Here is a 23,835-nt window from a genome sequence, read left to right as displayed (position 1 = left end):
CACTTGAGCCATATTATTTTATTTTTCCTACTTCTGGGACATCAGCTTACTGTGAAGGTCTGCAAGAGGACTGCTGCACAAGAAACCATGCGTCTTATTCTCTGACTTACCACTGGCAACAACACCATGCTTTACTGATGATATCACAGTTCGATGCTTTTTATTTACATAATCGATAATTCTGAATTGAAATAGTTTTGAAAGAAAAACATGACAAAGAAATAAATTGTACATTAATATTTATTAGCTGTTCCCCTCTTGACAATGGAATGGATTAGATGAGAGTCTGTACAAACTGCAGCACCAGAAGGGTCAAGTGTACTGAACTGCTTGTAAGCACATTATTCCTATATAAAACATATCATTTCCAAATTACTAGCAAAGGTTGGGTACCAGGCAGTTAATCTAAATGTAGTGTTAAAGTTTGATTTGAGAACATATCCTATCACTGCTAAAATATATTTTCTCAATACAGAAGCCTCTGATTGAGAGCTACATGGAAGATATGACATTTTTTGCAATTCCCACTTGCAAGTGTACATAAAATGTAAAAATTATTTTATTTCAAATTGCTTTTAACATTTTGAAAACATGCACATCACTTTGAATAACCTCACATCGAATTCATGGGGATGGGTAAGGGGGAAAGAGGAGAACTGGTTTCTTTTGCATTTTAATTCTTGCATTTATTCTCAAAATACTGTTTTACCCCCATCACCACATTTCCCATATGATCCTTATGGTTAAAATGATAACACTAATTCAGGTCTACAAAAAGGAAACATTCATGGAGAGAGATGGTTAAAAAGAAAGAAAATATATGTGCAGCTATTTTAAAGAAACATATTCCTGGTAAGTTATATAGGATATTTTGTTAAAAGTATGCATAATATAGTTGATCATTTATATCAAAATACATAGTTACTGAGGGTTAATTATTTATATATCTTAAAATCTCAAGTTTACGCCCCATTACAAATAGTCATGATTTAAGTTTCAGTTCTATTCCTCAGCCAAATCCACTTCCTTATTTATACTCGGCCCATTTCCCAGTTCATTCTGATTTGAAAAATCCTATTGAAAATCATGTCAGTTATCTTTTTAAAATAATTCATATTTACCGCTTCTCTTTGCTTCTCCTCTCAATCAAATTCATAAAAGTAGATTCTCTACAAGAGTGAAAGTAAATTATTCTCAATGTCACTTGAACACATTCTCATCGGCATTCAATATATCATATTTAGTTATCGTGCATTTGAGTTGGCAAAAGGAAAAACAAAAATAAAAGCACGGTTTGTAAAGAACCCTTGTAAAATGAATTAAAATTCCTTTGTATTTTAAAGACTGATGTTTTACGACTTGTTCAACAAAAGCAGAAATTACCAAACAGGTGCAGAAATGAAAAGTTAAAGACAGTTCAAACAATGGCTTGAGCAAGTAATGCAGGTAGAGAACAAACAATAAAATTGTTAGGATTTCCACTGCCAAACCATGCTTCAAAAGTTCATCGTGCAAAAATCTGCTTAGAATTATTTAGCTTCCAAACCCAATGCAAAACATGAAGATTACTTTTCCTTTCTTTCAGTTTATTATTAAAAGAAAAATATATATAAAGCTTTTCTGAAAATTGCTGAAGAATTGTTGCCCTTAAACATTAAGGAACTGTACCATAGAATCTCCCTTCAACAGTTAGTCAGGCCTTTCCCTTTCATTTAAAAAAAAACTACGGTGGTAATTTTATCAGGTATCACGTACAAGCAATTTTCACAAACAGGAGATGTGAACGCCCCCAGGTGAAAGACAAATCACTTTTCATGACACACAAAGAGAGAGAGAAAGATCTGTGATCAACAGGAGAGAGTGAATCCTGTAGAAGGGGGCCCAGCCTCATTGCGAGCAATGGATGATGATTATTATGAAGTGACTTCACAGTTTCTCCTTGGTTGGAACCCAGATATAAGGCCCTGATTGATCTTCAATAATCTGCTTCACCTGGTTGTAAATCTCTTCCAGCAAGTCTCCCTGTACAATACCTGACCAAAGCAGAAACAACAGTCATTACTTGGAAGTTTGCACCTTTTCCATCTTTTACCTTTTCTTTTGCAATCCTGCCTTTGATAGAAAAAATATATACTGGATATCTGAAGTTAAAATAAAATCAGAAAACTCTCGAAGTAGACCAACCAACAACTATACAGGACACAAAGATTGGTGACTGAATTCTGAACAGCTCCCATTTGATAAGTTGTCTCTCGCCTTTGTATTGGCTGACTGACTGGCTTTCAATAGTCTCTTTTCTGGTTTTATTCCAAAACACCAGAAGGAAGTGGGAGAGTATATGTTTTGCCTTGAGGATCTAGATGCCATCTCATTCAAACTTGAGAGATCAAAAATCACCTCTCTCTCAAATGTATGGTTCCATGTGAATTTATGGTTGAAGTAGTTAATCTGAAACTGTACTTTAAGACAGGAATGGGGAAATAGATTCAGACATTTTCATACCAAATATCAGAAAAAAATTCATCTAAGTGACTAATATACAATAGAGAGAGACAAATTATTATAACCTGAGCCTTACTAATAAGGATGAAGTAGGCAATTCTTGGTTGACTTTAGTGAAGCTTTCTCAACCTTTCATTTGTAAACCATCCCTCTCTCGTCCGAGTGAGAATAACCAGTGCAAATTTGGGCATTCATTTTAATTTAATTATAGAGACAATTGCCACAGTAGGTAATATGAGACTAACTTGTGAAATGCTCTGTAAATTCCAGTTCAAGTTTTATAGCTCTCTCAAAAGTTTTTCTTGCTTGATCTTCTGTTAATCGCTTATTCATTTCCCTGAAAAGAAGGAAAGCAGAAACATTTATTCTCCGTGTATGAAACAGATATACTTTGTCCAAAAGGAGGTCTATTTTTACATAGGGCAGAGAAGAAATACAGAAATGTTACAGCGTTGTAAAGGAGTGCCATGGCAAATCTAGCAGGCCCCAGAATTAAGAAACACTAAATATCAGTGATACACTTTCTTTGACTTAACCGCTTTATTGCCTTCTCAAAGTTATCCCATCCAACTGTGCTGTACAGTAGTTAAAATCTCAAGCAGAACTTCGTTCATATTAAATCCCATCTATCCAAATATAGTCAGCAGATTTAGAAAAGACTGATTTCCCTTAAGCTAAATCAGAGCCATGTGAAACTAACATCAAAGGGGATAGAACTCAGACTCTGGACTTGATAGTAGCACATAGGAACTTGGGACTGTTTAACATCACCAACAGGAGAACAGTAGCATTGCAAACAAATTTCTGGATCAATTTTCCTAATTCCATTTATCTTCCCTATCCTGGTGCTGAACAGGAGCAGCATTTTATAAGCCTGCTGTGCAATCTAAGCCTTAGGAGTGTGAACACTTTTGGCCCCAGTCCATCAAAATTATCTGCAGGTATCGCTGAAGCAGAACAACTCTAGCGTGGTTGAACAATGGCAGAAAGGGAGTGTTTAGGGATTATGGGGACACAATTGGAGTCCAGCTTCAGCCTCCTCTGATCTGGAGAAGACAGGCAGAGGATTCTAAAGATCTACTCACTAGATTAAAACAAATTTTAAAATTTGCCTTCTTTTTTGGCCTGCTTGCAGGCCCAGGCAGACCCAGGCAGACCCTCCACGTCTACAGTGGAGACAGTTCCTTCACTTGAAATGAGATGCCTCTGGGTAAACATGGCTCAATCAATGGAAAAACGACATGAAGAACGGGGTCTGACCTGCACTCTCTTGGTCATTCCTTCATTGTCACCAAGTCAAAATCCTGGAACTTCCTTTTAAACAGCATTGTGGGTGCACCTATCCAACATGGATTGCAGTGGTGCAGAAGGGGGCCAAGCACCATTTTGTCAAGTGTGAATAGAATGGGTAGCAAATGCAGACCCAGCCAGGGATGTTCACATCCCATGAATGAAGAAAATAATTGCTGCATCAGGCCCATGTGCTGTTTCTGTGGGTCAGCTCAGAAATGTTACAGAAATGCAAAATGCAGATAGTGATCTAACAGAAGTTTTAAAAAAACGTGCTCAGCAAGCAAAGTAACTGCGTGATTGTGTTTACATATATGTTCTTGTTCAGCTCACATCAATCCAATCCCTCTCAATGCTGCTGGCCACCAAAGTTTTAGTATGAATGGTATAGAAAACTTACTTTAACAACACTGCAGTCCTTAGAATTTAATGTAAATGAGCCACCAAATTTATTTAACAATAAATAGCTGGCCAGATGCGATTACTTTTTGCAGATTAAAAAAACAAGACTCCAAACAGCAACGTTTTTAATCTTAGGAGCACTAGGCACAGATTCAGAATTCAGAAATTGATCACAAATGGTCCGTCTCGCTTATTGGATCTCCAGCCCTAAAGTGAATTTTGTTTCCTTAAGCAGCTAGTGCTGGAGAATATCATTTCTCAATAAGGTAAATGTCATCCAATTTTAACAGCAAATTGTTGCAACTGCAAAATAGGATCTTTGATGGCACCAGTTGAGGTTTTCTTCCACATAGAGGGCATAGAGTCCCAACTTGAACTCTATTACAGACAGTATGCCGGGTTTTTACTTGCTGAAACCAGATTCAGGTGGTACATAAATGAAACATCATTATTTCTATTAATCTATAGATTTGAACTAATTTCTGAAAGTGATGAGGCTTTGTGTCACTCAATGCAGCTCAAATAGAATTCAACTGTTGTGTTCAGGGTTAGATGTAATTTGAGTAGTTTGAGAATAATGGTCACAGTTAACCTTCATCCTAAACATTCTGTGACGGTGCCTTCGGAGATAGAAGCAGTTCGAGAGAAAAAAAACAATGCCTCCAAAATGAACTTTAAAAACATTGGTCTTAAAGGCTGCAGTCTGTACTCACATGATGTTTTCAATTGATTTTGGTTTGACAAAGATAGCAATTGGATGCAGCTGGGCTATTTGAAGCCTCTTAATAGCATTTCCTGACACATCGAGGATACAGTGTTTACCCTGAAGAACAAACAAAGGGAAATAATAGGAAAATGTACCAAAATTATACAGAGGACTTTGATAAGATATTCTGCATTTTGATGAATTTAGCTCAATTGTAAAGAGTTTCTTTGAGAACAATAACAGTTATGCATTATTAGTGAGTACATCTTCCTTGTTCATAAATATCACATTCTGCAGTGCATGTGAATGACACATTCTTCAATTAGAGGGCAAGTGTTAAACTGGTTTATTGTAATAATACCCTCCTTCTGGATATCCTTTACCTTTTCTGCTACCTCTCTTACAGACTGCACGCTGGTGCCATACAGGTGGTTGTTGTATTGTCCAGCTTCAATAAATTTGTGATCTTGAATATCCTTTTCCATTTGCTCTCTAGATGTAACAAAATGATAGTCTCGCCCATCAACTTCATAATCACGCTTTGGTCTGGTTGTATCTGGAGAAAGTGAAACACTTCCATCAAGCCATTTATTATTTCATTTTCTCTGCACATTTTTTTTGTGTGGTAATTCACAATCAAATTTCAAAATGCTGCAATGGATATTGAACAGTCAGCATCAGGATCAACACCTCACAGGTGAGGCAAAGTAGGACCTCTATGCAGAATAAAGCTCCCTTCTCATTGCCCAAACACTTACAAAGAGCCTCAGCAACAGTTTCTATTTTTCATACCAGCCACACTGGCGGTTTAGCATCAAGTCTTGAATCATCAAACATTCCTCAACTGATTCATGTCTACTTGTGGTTGAATTGAGACAGTTTAAACATATTTCACTTATTACTTCTATTTACTTTAGTAGAAGGCAATGTTTCCAGCAGTCTGGCATTCTTTCAAATCTTGCGTGAAATGGCAATAGCTTGAAGCAATGTATTAACCAGCTTTCTCTGAACTATTAATACTTCAGAATTTATGATTCATGCTTTTAATATTATTAGCTCATATCAATGTGACTGATAGTCAACTGATAGGAATCCTGATGAAGGGCTTTTGCTCGAAATGTCAATTTTCCTGTTCCTCGGATGCTGCCTGAACTGCTGTGCCTATCAAGCACTAAACTCTCGACTCTAATCTCCAGCATCTATAGTACTCACTTTCGCCTCAATGTGACTGATACGTGACTGTGTCCTGAAATGGCCAAGCAAGCCACACATTGCAACAACCTAGACTGCAGCAGTTTAAAAAGGTAACCCGGCATTACCTCATTCTGTGGGAAGCCAGTAATGTGTGATATTGTTAGCTGAACTAGTGACAGTAATAAGGTTAAAAGAGACAATGAAAACATTTATTTGAAAAGATACGGACTTCAAATTGAAGTTGGCAGAGCCATTGTACAGTTTCTGAATGGAAAGGTACAGCAGTGATGTGGAGAGTAATTGAGGCACCGGAGCACATTTTCATGCTCAAGACCTTTATTTCACAATGCAGACTGATTGACTCCAGCTGCTGAGAGAGAATGTAGATATTAACATTTAAAGATTAGAGCATACTGAGGAAATTAATGGTCATTTGTCAGCCAGATGGTTGGAATGTGAAGTAATGATCACTAAGCAGTGGGATGGGGAATTTTAGTTTGATTGCATCTTGGCTTCTAATAATCAAATACATCAATTTAAAGGAATTACATTGATAAAATGGTCTCACAAGCTGACATTTGAAAGGACAGTTTAAAATGAAAATGTTGATACATTCTGCTTAATTTCCCCATTATCCTAAAACTTTTAAAGGAGATATTCAAAACTGTCACCAGAGCCTCATTCAATATCTTGCTATATCAAATATTCCAAAGCATCCAATTGTTCAATAGATGTAATCTGGGAGCAGATGCCTGTACAGAGTTTTGTCTCAACTCAGAGAGATGACCTGCACATGACAATAATTAGATAACAGTTTTACTGTGACTAGCGAGTTTGAGTGAAGATATTTTTCTTTGTAGTAGCCATTTCATTGAAAACTCTCCGACCTCTGGTTATATCTTATGTAATTTAAGTGACAACAATAATGCACGTACGTGGAACACAAGATCCAAATTTGTCTGGAAACTCCGAGATCAGATCATCATTAATTCGATCTTTCATGGGCCCCAGAATTATAACAGGACGAGAGTAACGGACTATATGACAAAAACGGAAACACGGTTAGATGAAGTAAAAGCATTGAAATATTTAATATATTCCTGCAGCAGTAAAATCTAGCATGTGCCATCAGACTTGAGCTATATGTTTTGGCAGCAGTTACAACCATTCCTTTCTTTTGTAGAAGTCATTAAGGTTACGTTTGTTTCCAACAAATATTTGAACATTTCTTACGTACCATTAGACATATAAAACTATGAAAATTATCTGGCTAATCCTAAAATTGACGTTAAGTCTATAACCCTTCACCGACTGGGAGAGAGATTTCAAATGCCAACTTCCCAGAAGATTGGCCATTAAAACATACTTCTTGGTCCCAGCAAACTTGTTCTCAAATATTACATTTCCATAAATTGAAAGTACTAAGATAGCAAAGTGCTTCAAAGCACTCCAGAAGAGGAGGAAAAACAAACACTGAGCAGAAATTTGGAGAACAGTTAGAGAAGATGGTGAACAATGAGAGTAAAGATGGACATTTTTGTAAATTAAAGAGATAAAGTAATCTAGATCTTTGTAAAACAAGATTTGTCCAACTGGATACCAGGCAAATTAAGTTGTTGCTTTAGCTCCTGAATTTGGACAGCCACAGGAACCTATCAGGTTTTCAGTTGCTTTTCTGCTTGTTTGAGGATCTTGAGGGATTGCAGAAGAGATTTTACAAAATGAATTCAGGAACGAGAGTGTCAGCCACAAAGTTAGGTTGGCGAAGATGAGGTTGTTCTCCTTGGAGCAAAGGAAATTGAGGGAAGATTTGACAGGAGTGTGCAGGATTACAGCAGGTTTCGATAAGGTAGACATAGCAAAGCCATTCTGAACAGTTGATCATAGAAGGACATAGATTTAAGATCTTGGGCAAGAGATGCAGGGGAGATGGAAGTATGCAGCATGTGTGGAGTTGACAGCTAGGGGATTAAGTGCAATTGTGATTAGGGTGAGAAGTGTCCAGAGAGAAAACAGATTTGTTTTGGTCTTCCCAATGTTGAGGAAGCCTTTGATCTGTTATGACTAGATGTTGGATGAGTACTATTTGTTGAATCAAGGGTGTTGGGAGAGAACTGAAGATCGGTGTCACATGTGGAAACTGATCCTATGCTTATAAATGATAATTAAGGGAAAGGCTATTAAGGACCTACAGGTCAGATTTTTCTGCACATGAAAGGAGACTAAAAGTAATGGAGATGTTATTGCACCAAATTACTGGCTTTGTTGACCATGGTAAGATGGAATTATATGTACTACGAGGGGAATGGAATTAGGACTCAGGGAGTGAAGTGATGAAGGAGAATGAAATAATACTAAGACCCACTGAGAAACAGCAAAAGAATAAGTTCTACAGTTAGAAACCTATACAAGGTATTACTGGGGACTTCAACTAGGTGGTCTCAATGCTGGGATGGAAGTCAAACAGAAGGCATTTGAACATAGAGTGATTTATTGTCTTTTAATTTAAAGAAAAGATGAAAGGAAAGGAGCTTTCTTCCTATCTAACTGATGAAAGATTACTCACGCATGAACTGCTCTTGAATATGATGAGAGTGTGCAAGAGGCTAAAAAGTGACAAGGAAGAAACTGTGGTTTTAACGTGAAGAGATTGTGTTCAAATGCAAACATTTGCTCTTCAGAAAATATAACCACTACACTATTTGCCAATATGATACGCATAAAAGATTTGCATTGTGATATTTGATATATCTATCAAGGAGCAAGAGCAGATGGCAAATCTTCACTGAAAGGAAGAAAGAAAATTGGATAAAAATCATCTTGGATTAATGTTTTACTTTTCAAAGATGACCACAGAATAGTATTTATACAAACTCACATAGGATCTTTGCATTTACATCCAAAGCATTAAGGACAGTGTGTGAAAAGTGTAGACATTAGATGTAAAGAAAACAATACTTGTCCAAAAACTATACACATTGGTTAGAAGAGGAAGAGACAAAAGTTACCTCATGTTAATTTACTTTACTCCCTTTACTCAGTTTCTACTTACCCTCCTGCTGGCCAACAGGTTCATAGGAGAGAACATAGTCTTCTTGACCACCTATCCCAAAAAAAAGACTGTATTAAAGGCAACTTTTAAACATTAAAATAACAGAAATGCAGTATTAAAATATTGTTTACGTGGCAGTGTGACAGGAGGATTGGAACTTTACACTCATTCAATAAGACAATGCATGATGTTATTACAAAAACTTGATATTTCATTCCCAGTTTAAAATGCTAACTTTTTCAAACCAGTTATACTGTTGAAGTTCTTTTATATGACCAATTATTTAATTGACATTATTACATATTACTTTAGGTTCCTGGTTGTTTAATTAAAACATTCATCTAGAAAGGTTTCGTCATCATATCAATTTTAGGAAGGACAATGTAAACTGTGCTTCTGTTTTGCATGCCAGATTACATCGTTAAAAGATTTGTACATGCAAATATATTTTAAAAAGTTATGCAGAAAAAGGGAAAGACATGATCTATGAATGAATACCAGTTCAGACTTAATTTGAACTCTGGTTTATATAAGATTGCAAATCTGAAGACTTTGCAATTATAGGGCAATGGTGGTGAACTCTGTCTAATCTTGAGAAAGAAATAAATGATAATTAATCCTAAAAATATCTATCATTCTGATTCAGACTCCTAGGTCTAGCTTTCTTGATACTAACACTAAATAAAATGACTGAAAGTATAGAACATTTTGATGTGCTAACAAAGTCCAATACAAAGGATGTAACATTGCAACGACTAAGGAGACTAGTGATTTCTAGCGAAACGACTTCGCTGTTCTTTATTAGTGCGAACTTATCCAGATTGAACAACTTGGTTCTTTGCTGTTATGTTAAAAAAAATGTGGACATTAATATTATATAAGATATGTAATTAAAAATCAGGATAATTAACAGAAACGGTAGGGAGAATAATGGGGATTAAACTTGGCACCTGCTATACATAAAGATGATGCTACAGCCCTGATTGTTTAAATGCCCATTTTTATCCTGAATGATTTCAATCTTTTCATACCATTTTAACACAAAGGCATATACACCACAAAGTATAATTTAAAGCCAAGGTACAGACTATCCACTCCACAATACTGTCAGCAACAAACAAGACCAACACATTTGTGGTCAGCTGGTTAAAGCATGTCGTCATTTGATATGGATGCCCAATGCAATTTAAATTAACACTTCACCTGCCAATGAAAGGATACTTGATTCAGTTGTGTGACCTTTTCTTACCTGTCTAAGCATCCCTACAGTATAAACTGAAGTAGTACTGTTACAGTTTGGAGCTGACAGGATTTGTTACTTTTAAACTTTATCATCTGTATTTCATGATTTAATCAAGCTTTATGGAAGAAAAAAAATGGTGCATTATTTTGTAGTTTGTTCCAATGAATAGGTTAGGGAAGGCCTGATCTAGGGTTGGGGTGAAGAGGTGCCTGTTTACACCAGACATCAGTGGGTCTTTGGGAGACTTGTAAGGTGGATACCAATTCGTTGCATTCTTTCAAATGAGAGATATTTGGGGGGTAGGGAGGGGGAGAGACATTGCCTTGGATAAAATGAAGGTGGTACTTCAAATTTTTAAGGCTAGAATGATCCCCGTGCTAGCTTTAACGAATAAGAGGTCAGAGAGGAATTTCCCAGGTTTCCCAATTTGCACCCTCTGCTTTCCCAGTGAGCTGCATTTTTCTAACATATTTTTTTCACCAAGGTTACATGGTTTTGGCAAGAGTAGGGCACATGCATAATCTGATCCATAAAGTATCACAATTTGTATGGGAAAGGCTGGATGGGCCAGAGGATCTTTATCCATCACTTATTGTTCGTATTATATTTCAGAATGTAACCATCAGCCTAAAATGGCAGGTGAAGAGCTTTTGCAGTTATTGCTTTAGTTAAAGTAGTACATTCACAAATAAGTTATTAAAGAAAAGTGACCAAAAGTAGCAATTTCATATCAGTACAGCTTTGTAAGTGAAATAAATACTTCCTGCTAAATTCTGCAGATAAAAATCTTTGTTGGTGTAGTGCTGTTTCTAAATTAAATTGTCAGTAAACTGAGAATTAGTTGACTCTGCCATACTAGAATGAATGAGGAAAGAATGATTCCTTGGCATGACTGCACATTGACAAGATATGGAATTTTTATGAAGTTCTCACATTATATCATAAACACTTGAACCCTCTGACAGTATGTCTTTAAGAACATGGTGTCTGGTACCAATATATTGTGCCAGACATGAGTACAATGTAGTTCAATTTCCAGTCAAAGTCCTAGATTCACATATTAGGAGTTATAGAAGGGCAGAGGGAAGAAAACAGATTACTGGGGAAGTGCGCTGAGGTGTAGATGTTTTCTAAAATTAAAAACTATAGATCCAAGTGTTATTGAACTTTATTTCATTTCAGAACTGAGTAACCAGGTGAATGTACAACTTTAACTGTTGTCAAGCAAGAGAGATCCTTTGTCAAAAATTGATCAAAACATTTTAGATAAAATTAAGAGCACAAGCAACTCATGCAAAAGCAGGGCTGATGAGAAACAATGTACATTTGAGGAGAAATATATAAACAGAACTGTCTGAAATTAACCTCTTGTTTCACCATACTCATCTGTAATCATGATTTCTGTTGTGAAGGAAGAAAGGCAGAGGAGAAAGGGAAAAAGTAAAATTTGCAACACATTTTTCAAGTATTTAAGCATATCAGTCCTTTTATCCAATGGTCTGCTGTGTGCTACATCTCACAAAACTAGATCAGTGATAGTCATTTCAGTGCTGGCTGCTCTTTCATGTATGTGGCTCTTCAGATTTAATATCAACAATACTGCACAGTTAAAAAGGCAGCAATTCATATATGGCTAGTTTCTTACAGCTCATACTAGCTACAGAAAAGGAGATGATTATTAATTAAGCAATTGGAAAAGGCTCTGATAATTGGTGCTGAAGGCAGATTTCAAAGGCAGAACAAGCTATTTTAATGCATTTTGAATAAACTTCTGCTTGCTTTGTATCTTGAATTGTATATTCCTCCTATAAAGATGACATTTATATCCAAAGTTTGCATACTGCCCACACATAAACTACCCATTCTCCTGACTTGCATTTGGAGCCAACTCAACTATCGTGAATTTATAAGTCAGTTGCATTTTCCATCAGATAGCATTCAAATATCTGAAAATCACCATTTTTCTTCTTTTGAGTGGTTATTCCAAAATTAAGTTGTGCTTTAATGCACCTAATCAGATTAATGGATTATCGGTTAAGTCATTTCCTTCAGACTTCAACAGTCACTCAGAGCATCTCAGAAGTGGACCCTAGGAGAAGGTGGACATTTGGCCCTTTCTGGCCTGCTCCTTCATTCAATATGATCATGGCTGATTCTCCATCTCAATGCCATATTCCCATTTAGATAAACATGGATATGGAACCTTTTATACCTTTTGCCATTTTGTCTCCACAACAGGTGGCATTCTTTCCCCCACCTCCATATATCCAGCCTCTGAATCATTATAACCTTTTATATCCCCTCCTATCAGTAGTAGTGTTGCTAGTGCTAATCTGAACTTTCAGACCTTATTATTTTCTAGGTTCCAGAAACGTCGTTCCACACATCTTTCTTACATAATCCCAGAAATATGAAATCATGGACTTTCCTACCCCTTGTAACTGTACTTGCCCAAAGGGAGAACTTTTAATGAAAAGCAAATTCTCAGAGATATGTCAGTATCAAAACTTGCTATTTAGAAAGTCAAAACTTGCAAGGTAATATACACTAATCATTTTGAATACCTTTCCGACAAGGACATGAAAACTTAATTAGTTGAGAGTAGCACTGAAAGTTCTGCAAAGCAACATGTAGGAAGTCTAGACTGAACTCAAAGCAAACAGAACAAGAAACAACTTACGGTAACTACTTTCACTATCACTGGCATTAGAGGTTACATGCTCTGAAATCATAATAAAAGAAATATAAGCAACATAATCAAATGCAACATTTAAACATGATGATTGATAAAATTACGTATTTCCAAAATATGCAAAGCAAACCATGAAATGCATAACAATTATTTGGATGATGTGATTACTGTGAACTGGGAAACTTGAGCTCTTATTTCTGAACACAACCTTGCACACAAATTTTAGAAACGTTCCACACATTTTAACTACCCAATAGCAGACTGATAACCAAAACCAGCATGACAATCTAAAATTAAAAGTGTAGTAATACATATATGCAGTATACAAACCAGCATGCAATGCAATGTGGATACCCTGTGTATAATAAGCTGTTCAATATTGCCTTACCAAATACTGTGCCAAATACTAAATGCAACAGTTCTGCTTAATGCAACATAAAACTATTAAAATGAAATTATCTTATTTCTAATCTATTTAGTGGTCACATAGAAATGACATGAGCTGTGCCTTCTATTCATTTAACCAGGTTGAAAATTGTGCTTGCCGTCAATTAATATTGTCCAGAAAGATCTCTCAATGAATCATTGAAAATGAAAATGTTCACTTGAATGTCTAAGAGATAAATCATAATACTGACTTTCAGCATTTTGGGTTCTGATACATATTTCTTATTTATAACCCAATATCTCACCTTTAGCAGTCCCAAGCACGTCTTAGGCCATAAACATCAAAGGATGTATTACTTATTGAACATCTTAGAATTTATTTTGAAGCGTTTCTATGACTCAGTAACAGATTAACCAGCATACTGTTTGTCTTTATACTTAGGGTTAGACGTAATAGGAGACAGGCAATACAGCTAGAGCAGCAGTTTAATTCTCATTCAGCTTACCAAATAAAATATATTACTTTTATTTCTGCACTCATTGATCAAACCGAAAGCCACACTTTGTGGAAGAGAAGCAGAAGTTTTGCTTATTAAACAGAAACAAAGTATTTAATTGTTTTTTCTTTATTTAACGTCACTGCCCAGGTGATTTGTGGCTCTATTAGTTTACACAAGTAACTGCCCCATACAGACAGATTGGCTTTTAGTATTTTTGTGTATCAATTCAGAGATCCAGAAAATCAAAGGGTTCAAATCCTGCCTTGGCAGATGGCAAAATTTGAACTCAATACAAATCTAAATTAAGAATTTGATGATGACAATGAAACCGTTGTTGATTGTAGAAAAAAACAATTTGATTCATTATTATCCTTTCGGGAAAGACACGACTGTCGTTACCTGGTCTGGTCTACGTGCGACTCCAGACCCACAATAATGTAGCTGACTCTTAACTGAACTCTGGTAATTATGATGGGCATAAACGGTGGCTTAGCTAGTGACACCCAAATCCCATGAATAAATTTTTTAAAATGACTAAAATTTTGCAAATTTGTACAGGTGTTTTTCATGCCTCGAAATCAATTAATCAACTCTAATGACTGTAGATAATCCAGTTAATGAGGTGAAGGCGTTCCACAATGACTTTATTCCAATATTAGCATCTTTCAGAATTCATATCAAGCTGTTTTATAGAACTGTGTCATGCACTTATATGCTCTGAGAGGTATTTACATCAAACATTTGTATTATCCAAGAACAAAAACATTCCAAAGTTCCTTTTGTCAGGAATAAATGCATTTTTAGAGTAATTCAAATAACATTTACTTTTGCCTTCAAGTTTTTGTTGAAAAACATTTCCTCAATTCAGGATTATATTGCTCACTGTTAACAGTGCATTTTGTGATACATCACATGATTTTTGCAATAAATGTTTGGTATAAATTGGAGTGGGAAATTTTAGAATAAAAAGAAGTGAAATGGAATGGAGGTGAATTTGAACCAGTTAGCAGGATTAGTCCAGGTTAACTATTTTAAAAATGTTTTGGATCTTCAAGTACTTCAGTTAATACTTATACTACATTTTCAAGTAGAACCAGGTTAGAACTTGAGAAAAATAAGCTACATTTTTTCATTCATTTGTGGGTTGTAGGCATTGCTGTCTGGGCCAAAATTTATTGTCTCCAATCACTGTTGAAAAAATGATGGGGAGCTGCCTTCTTAAACTCCTGCAGTCCAAGGAGTGGCATGACAGTGGCTCAGTGCTTAACACTGTTGCCTCACAGCACCAGGGACCCGGGTTCGATTCCAGCCTTGGGTGACTGTTTGTGTGGAGTTTGCACATTCGCCCCGTGTCTGCATGGGTTCCCACCGGGTGCTAGATTTCCTTCCACAGTCCAAAGATATGGTGGTTAGGTGGATTGGCCATGCTAAATTGCCCAGTGTCCAGGGATGAGCAGGCTAGGTTGATTAGCCATGGGAAATAAAGGATTACAGGGATGGGGGAGGTCTTACTGGGATGCTCTTTGGAAGGTCAGTGTTGGCTTGATGGGCCAAATGACCTACTTCTACACTGTAGGGATTCTATGATTTGCTGTAGCTCCATTCATTGTGCTGTTAGGAAGGGAATGTCAGGGTATAAAAAAAAGGGGTGATATATTTCCAAGTCCAAGCTAACGGGCTTGGAAGGAAACTTGCAATTGGGGGGTGTTCCCATGTATCTGCTGCCCTTATCCTTTTAAATGGCAGTGATTATGGGCAATTAAAGTATTTTCTAAAGAGACGTGGTGAATTTCTGCAGTACATCTAGTAGATGGTGTACACTGCTTCTTCTGAGCAACAGAGGTGGAAGGTGCAATGTTTGTGAATATGGTACTAATCCAGAGGCTGCTTTGTCCTGGATGGTATGGGTGTTCTTGTACACCAGTCAATGAAGGTAAGCATGCAGATACAGCAGGTGGTGAAGAAGGCTGGTAGCATGCTGGCCTTCATAACAAGAGGGACTGTGTATAGAAGCAAAGACGTTCTTCTGCAGCTGTACAGGGCCCTGGTGAGACCACACCTCGAGTACTGTGTGCAGTTCTGGTCTCCAAATTTGAGGAAAGACATTCTGGCTATTGAGGGAGTGCAGCGTAGGTTCACGAGGTCAATTCCTGGAATGGTGGGACTACCTTATGCTGAAAGACTGGAGCGACTGGGCTTGTATACCTTTGAGTTTAGAAGACTGAGAGGGGATTTGATTGAGACATATAAGATTATTAAAGGATTGGACACTCTGGAGGCAGGAAATATGTTTCTACTGATGGGTGAGTGCCGAACCAGAGGACACAGCTTAAAAATACGGGGTAGACCATTTAGGACAGAGATGAGGAGAAACGTCTTCACCCAGAGAGTGGTGGCTGTGTGGAATGCTCTGCCCCAGAGGGCAGTGGAGGTCCAGTCTCTGGATTAATTTAAGAAAGAATTGGATAGAGCTCTCAAGGATAGTGGAATCAAGGGTTATGGAGATAAGGCAGGAACAGGATACTGATTAAGGATGATCAGCCATAATCATATTGAATGGTGGTGCAGGCTCGAAGGGCAGAATGGCCTACACCTGCACCTATTGTCTGTTGAAGTTTGAATGTTGTTAGAGCTGCACTTATGTTGGCAAATGTGGAGCATTCCATCACACTCCTGACTTGTGCCTTGTAGAAGGTGGACAGGCTCTGGGGAGTCAGGTGGTGAATTACTTGCTGCAGGATTTGCAGTGTCTGACCTGATTTTACAGTTACAGGATTAGGTGGCTAGTACAGTTCAGCTGCTGGTCCATAATAGCTCCCAGGATGTTGATAGCAGACACAATAAGCAATACATTCCCCAAGTGGCAACTAACAGCATAAGTGATGCTGGAGACAATTCTGAACAACATAACATGTTCAAAAACCTCCACAGGAGAGTATTACACCTAGATCATCCAGACATTGGGTACCACTGATAGTAAACACATGCAGCCAGCAATGGTAAGGAGGTAATTATTTATCAATTTTGATTAGCCTGCCCACATAGATCTGCAAAGCACCATCAACGTTGCTTAATCACATCAATCTTCTTTTGACATTTCATAAGGGTAAATGAGATGCAAGGAACTGATTGAATCGATCTTATCCCATTCCCAAATCACATCGTAACCGATTTTCTTTTAACTTCTCAATTCTGTATCATATTCTGTTTAGAATATCCATTATAATAGTCTCTGATATGGCCCTTCCTTCCCTACTCCTGCAGTACTCTCTCTCACTCCCATGACTTATCTCTTTACACTGGTTCCAGGTTCTTGTTGCCATTTTCCATTTAATAAATGTACCAATATGCAGAAAAAGAAAACTTGAATTACAAGTAACCTTTGACAGCAGACTGAACTGTAGTGAAAGGAGGACCATTTTCAACATCAGCATAATTTTCCCAATTATTTATTATCTTGATTTCTCTCCTTGATGTATTAATTTAAAATGGCCACTGAGTGCAAGCATTTTGACTCCAATAATTTGTGGTTCCTGACAAGTTTTAATCTATAAATCAAGTCACCTACACCAACAGGATGGGAATTTACACCCGCACTGATTTGTTCTCAACTAACATCTATGCTTGGACACTTTTAAGTAAGGGTTATTAGATAGCAAGATCACAGACAACAATTTTCCCTACTCCTAGTCCAGACACAGAGGCCAGTTATAGCAAACCATCCCATTTGACATTTGATGAGTAAATTGACCTTCCTTATCTAGGCAGTTCAATGACACAAAGTTGATGCACTTATCCATAGATTCAACATAGAAAGGCAGACTTTATTAGCTGTATTTAAGAAGCATTTTTCTTTAAAAGTCATTTTCTCTCTGATACCTAATTAAACAAACTAAAGTCCATTTTAAGGCAGGGAATATTGGGATTGACACACATGGACACTTTTTAGAGAACAGAGATAGACAATGGGAACAGATCATTTCTCTTTAAGCTAATAATAAATTAGGCTGTCATGTTTGATGAAGCTTTGAAATGGAATGCTTTTATTTCGACCACAAAATTTTGTTCTGAAGCTTTGCTTTTGTTTGACTAAGAGAGGCACAATGCCTGGAAAGAAAGCTTTCAGAAATAAGTTTGCAGCACTTCTTCGTTCTCCTATCTGTGGCAATATTCACCTAACCTATGACCACTCTCCAAATGTGTAGCACAAAACCAAGATAGTTAAATATGCTTGCAGGTGCAATGTTTTGACACAACAGTGCTCAAGATTCATTTTCAAAAAAAAAAGAAGCCCCTAAATCTTTACAGCCTTACCTCAAACAGATGTTAACCAGATTATGGGTCCATTTGATCAGATATCAATTTCATTCTTAGCATCAGTTAATGGGTAAAACAAAAACTTACCTGACAGAAAGGCTAACATATTGAATTTGAATAGAAACATAAACCCACATGATAAAAAAAAACTAACTATTTCTACTTCTAAGAAGACAAATATAGTTATAAAAGCAAAGTTATCCTCAGTCATCTTTCAGGAAGACTTTTGCACAGATCTATTAGCTGACAGCTGTAGGTAATGCAATGATATCCATGGGCAGAACTTACTACAATTTAAATATTTTTTCTTACCTTCTTTACAAGCATTTTTCTATTCCTAACTGAATGAACCAGGGTCCTCAAGTATAAGTTAAGCAGGGGGTTCAAAAGAAAAGAGTCATACCAGAGTGGAAATGTTAACTCTTATTTCTCTCTCCACAGATGTTGCTAGACCTGCTGAGTTTCTCCAGCATTCTCTAAGTTTCTTTCAGATTTCCAGCATCTAGTACTTTGCTTTTACTTCATGGAAGGTAATTTGGGTGGCACTAAAATGCCTCTGAATCAGGGTCCTCCCCTGGTGGGAGTCTCTGGTGGAGATTTTGATGTATCTGCATAAAGTTGCAGATAAAGTTGAGGCCAAGTGATTTTTCCAGGCAGGAGAAAGTATGTTTCAATCAAATCTCTACCAATCATCAATAAGGCTGACAGCAACGCGTTCATCTTAGAAACTTGGTACTATGTTGGGTGGGTTCAGGAATGATGGGAGGGTGAGGGTATAGAGGGGAGGAAGACTAGGGGCTGTGAAACTTTGCAGAAAAACACAACAGGAACAGTCACATAGCTAACTGAAGAACCAGTCGGATTTGACTTCCTGACAGTCTTCATTCCTGTTTCATGACAGCAAAATGCAATTCCTATCAAGTAACAGTTTTGGCTCAATTTAACTACTTTTTTCCTCTTTGTTTAGGAAATAAGACACCAACACCATCACCACAACACCCCCTATCCCAAGCGAGGTTTACCAGCTTCAGTTAATATCATCTTTCCTCCAGTTCACAGTATAGTGATTGAACGGATGTTGTTACGTAAAAGAAAAATGGAATCATTTGCAATGATCTCCAGCTACTTCCTATGTTAACATTTATTATTTGATCTCTGAGCATCAGTTGAATACTGAAGTGATATTTCAGAGTGCAAGCTGGCATGTTTACTTACAAATGCAAGTCAGAGAAATGACTCAGCTACAAACAGATGTAAGAAACTTCAGCTTTCATTCACATGGATACAATTTTACACAAGGGCCACATTTCATTCACATTTTTGTCGTCGTCATATTTTTAAAAATGACTTAAAAAGGTTCGCATAGGAAATATTGCCAGAGATTTTAAAACCTGCTTTTGCATGATAATGATTAAGAAAGTAAAAACAGGGATGAGAAACCAATAACCATGAACCTCCCTCATGCCAGCAGAAACCTACAAACCAGTACAGAAAGCAACACAAATCAGCTCAGAAAACAGATGGAGGTAAACGTGAATGGAGAGGATTTTCCGGCACTTACTCAGGCCTTTTGTTCCCATAACGTCGTCGCCTAACCCGGGGATCTCCTGTAGAGTAGTCCCCAGACAGCAAGCAGTAAGAAAAAAAACAGTCACAGAAAACACAGTCAGTGACACATTACATGATTACTACCATGACAGGCAGTTTTGTGTGAACGTAACTGGTTTGGATGTTTCTCAACCAAGGATTTAACCATAAAACCTCAGTATATAGATACATTAAAAGTTGAAATAGCCGACTTGGAACAGACACACCAATTAGTTAAGAATAAAGAGGGGGACCAGTTGTATTCAGCAAAAACATGTTGCCATGGTAACACTGTAAAGGTCCCTACTTGGAGATTGACCTTCTCTGCAGGTTTATCTGGTTGCAGCTACTTACGTTCAAGATCACTGGTTTCCTGCTCACTCTGCTCCTTGTTCTTGTAGAAGGTAAATTTTCGGGAAAAGATGTTCTTTTTACGCTTGTCATTGAATGACTGCTGAGGAAGAGAAGGAGTGGCAAAAAAAGGGGTGTCTAACGTCCACGTGATTAATGCCCGACCCTAGAAAGGCATGAAAACTGACTCGGGCCACCATCCTTTTGTATTTTTCTTGTATAAATTTTGTTTTAATGTTAACCTTGTTCAGAAGATGATAGAGCAGAATACATCCTATGCGCCTTCAGCAAATCTCATTCAGACTGTGATGGAAAATCTGTAAAATGAAATCCAGAGCAACTTCCAAGATATTTAGTGAAATCCTTTTTATTTAAATAGAGCTAATTTGAACTGTGCTGCCAATCAAATCTTTAAGACTAGACAGAAATGTGCTGGCTTTAGAGTCACTTTCATAAGAGTAAGATCAGTCAAGTTCCACATCTGAGATAAATAAATTAAAAAAATAGAAAATATGATTAAGAGGATATTAAAACAAAGTTGGCAACAATAGGGATTTTAAAAAAAGAATGTTTTAGAAGAAATAAAGACAAAACTTTCTAGAAACAAGACAAACACAGATGGATTCAAATGAACCGAGCTCAATTTTGAAGGGAGGGAGGAAAGGATGTAGTGGTCGGCATGCTACCTTCCAATTTCAATTTCCGGTCATTAATTAACTTTAATGTTGATTGTTGCCAACTTTCAGCAGGAAGTCCATTGATTGAATCTACAACCAATGTAGTACAATGAAAGCTAGTGATCAAAGTGTATAAAAAGAAAAATCCAATTTCTCAAGAATTTCAGGTGAATCTAAAAATGAGAGGTTTACTCATTCCATAGAAGCTGTACATCAGTGGTTATCAAGTAACTCCTTTAGAGATAATTAAAAATACAACTAATTCCAAAATATTGTTGGCCATGCTTTATTCGACATCTGGCTAGACTGGAAGAAGAGACTCTAAAGCAAGTTGAACATAACCGTAAATGAGGCCAGTTAAATGGAAGAGAGGGCAGCAGAGACAGACAAAAGATGATAGTGAGTGAGAAAGTCGATGTTTGTGTTCTGCTCCTAATTTGTATATTGATTTGTGAATGCATAATCACAAAAACTGTGAAAGCTAGCAATTTATTGGGTGAGATCATTGTCTGTACACATGAGTTTTAATTAGAGGACAAGCAATTATTAAGATTGTATTGAAGTTGGAGAGTTCTATATATGTTATTAATACCTGGAAGCATTGATATTGGTGTGACTGCCTGCATTGCTTAAAACACTGGTGATTTCCCCAATAATTTAGGATTTTGAAAAACACCAAATGGGTAAATTATAATTAAAGAAGTCTTCACTTGACTATAAGGTAATAAATTTTAAATTTATTCATTTTACATCTAGCTTTAGTAGAATGCTGGAACGAGTCTGCAAATTGGTGAAACCAAAATGAGGATAAGTAATTACCATCAGGTTAAATCTAAAAACTAGCATCAGGTGTCTGACCACGGCCAACACCCAAAACAGAAGAGAAATTGGATTTTGAGATGTAAAAGTCATTTTGTTTTTTAAAAAAACACAGCATGCAGAGCGTGCTAAAGCCTGGCATCTCTGAAGCCATGCTGAAGTTTAAATGTGGCTAATTAAGACAGCCCTATGGGATGCAGATCTTCATCAATGGCAAGCGTAGTTTTCCTCAGTCCTTTAGCTACATGCATTTTCTGTACACGTTAGTACACAATTGGTCCAACTATATATACACACCAAACCACTAAAATTGTTTTCCATTTTAGCAGTGAAATCTACAGCAACTGGAAGAACAGTGTAGAACATGCTGTTAAACTATTGTTCACTCCTGGCTCAACATTTCTGAAGAACAGTAGTTTAGATTTCTGCAGAGATCTAAAGAAACACTTGACATTCTAAATATTTACATACCAATAAGTATAATTTTTAACATAAATTACATTATTTTTAGATTATGGGTAAGTAAAAATTTTTTTTCTAGTCAGTACTGCAAACCCTTGCCCCAAAGTAGCAGTTAATTGAGACGCCTCGCCCTTTTCCCTATCCACATCCTGAAGTTAACAAGTAACAACAAAAAGCTGTGGTCACCTCACCAAATATTAGGATGGTTACACTTTTACCTCTGGTGGTCAGCTTAAAAAAAATATAAACACATTTTGCTACTCAGTTTTAATTGCAGAAAGAACTTTCTGGCTTTCAGAATGAATTCTCACCACAAGTTTCCATATCCTGGAGAGATAATAGATACTGACTGGGAGGAATACTTCAGGAATAAGGAACAATTTTTAAAAAGAGCAAAGTTAAATTGTTTTAAGGTATCGCGACAGCTATATGTTTTAAATTTTTCATTGAAAAAGTGTTTCAATATATCATTTCAAAATGCATTTAATGTTAGATAACTCTTCATAAATATGCATTACTTGAGGGCATGATCTCCACCAAAATGCACTAATATATATATATGCAAATAAAAATATTTTTAAAAAATCAGAATATGCCTTACCCATAATCTAATGATAATAATTAATATTTAAGGTGGTGCACTTATCTTGATTTTAGTCTTAAATTCAAACTTACTCTTGCCATTAACGTATCTAATGTGCTCAGAACGCAAGATTAATGCACCATTACTATTTATTAATACCTAGTTTTAAAGGAACAGCCGTACTTGAGCAAGACACACATTACAGGAATAGTCTATTCTTTAAAACTTTTACTTTTCTAATTCAATGGTCACAGTATCTGTTTAAGAAACCAAATCAAGAAACTTTTAATTTGTCATCCATGATTGGGTTGGTAGCATACTCAGTTCAAATTCGTAAAGATTATCTGCTTGAGTTGTCCACCAGTACTTGCACACAACAATCTACACTGAAACTCCAGTACAGTATGGAGCAAATGCTGCATTGTCAGAGGGATCATCTTATAGATGTGATCCCTCTCATGTGGCTGTAAAAGATCCTATAGCATCATTTTAATAAGCAGTAGTGGAGTTATCTCTAGTGTCTTGGCCAACATTCATTACCAATCAATTGGAGTTTTTCACATATCTGTGGGAGTTTGTTGTGCAGAAATTAGCTGCTACATTTCTTAAGATTACAACAGGAAATATGTTTTAGAAGGCACTTAATTGTTTTGAAGTACTTTAGATTGCCTGGTGGTCAGGCAAGATGCTATATAAATGCAAGTTTTTTTTTTAGAAGTTTACAACATATAAAGCAAGAATTTGGTTTTAGTGTGGTATTGTTTTTCATGTTTAATGCATTTGCTGAGATGGGTGATGGGAGAACTTTACTATAATTAGGACAAGGAAGAGAAACAAGCATTATGCACAATTATAAAGATGGAAAGTTAACCTATGGTCTGGAATCAGATGTATTGTTAATATAGCACCGTGGCTGGAAAGGAGCTTCAAGGATCGATACTAACTACCAAACAAATATCATATTAAGAGCAAATTTCACCCAATTCCAATCCCTTTCCAGTTAGATTTACTGGGCAATTCTTCCAGTTTTTTTTCAGTTCAGAAGTGTAAGTTGCTATATACAGTGAAACA

General features: G+C 36.7%; 1 protein-coding gene across 3 annotated transcripts in view; it reads right to left on the bottom strand.

Annotated features, from left to right (window-relative positions):
• Positions 1-222: 222 nt before the first annotated feature.
• dlg1b (discs large MAGUK scaffold protein 1b) overlaps positions 223-23,835 on the bottom strand; it is a 428,423-nt gene continuing 404,810 nt past the window's right edge. For 2 of the 3 annotated variants that reach the window (XM_060834674.1, XM_060834675.1), the window contains exons 18-25: positions 20,227-20,326; positions 13,070-13,111; positions 9,147-9,197; positions 7,030-7,131; positions 5,284-5,456; positions 4,908-5,017; positions 2,748-2,839; positions 223-2,033 (exon numbers count right to left, since the gene is read on the bottom strand). In XM_060834674.1, the coding sequence (XP_060690657.1) occupies positions 1,927-2,033; positions 2,748-2,839; positions 4,908-5,017; positions 5,284-5,456; positions 7,030-7,131; positions 9,147-9,197; positions 13,070-13,111; positions 20,227-20,326 (777 nt within the window). In that variant the 3' untranslated portion in view covers positions 223-1,926. Of the gene's footprint in view, positions 2,034-2,747; positions 2,840-4,907; positions 5,018-5,283; positions 5,457-7,029; positions 7,132-9,146; positions 9,198-13,069; positions 13,112-19,846; positions 19,893-20,226; positions 20,327-23,835 lie in introns of all 3 variants that reach the window. The other variant, XM_060834676.1, reaches the window with a different exon arrangement.

The sequence above is a fragment of the Hemiscyllium ocellatum genome, chromosome 13 (genome assembly GCF_020745735.1).
Source record: "Hemiscyllium ocellatum isolate sHemOce1 chromosome 13, sHemOce1.pat.X.cur, whole genome shotgun sequence".
NCBI lineage: Eukaryota > Metazoa > Chordata > Chondrichthyes > Orectolobiformes > Hemiscylliidae > Hemiscyllium > Hemiscyllium ocellatum.
This window is presented reverse-complemented; position numbering and strand designations above follow the sequence as displayed.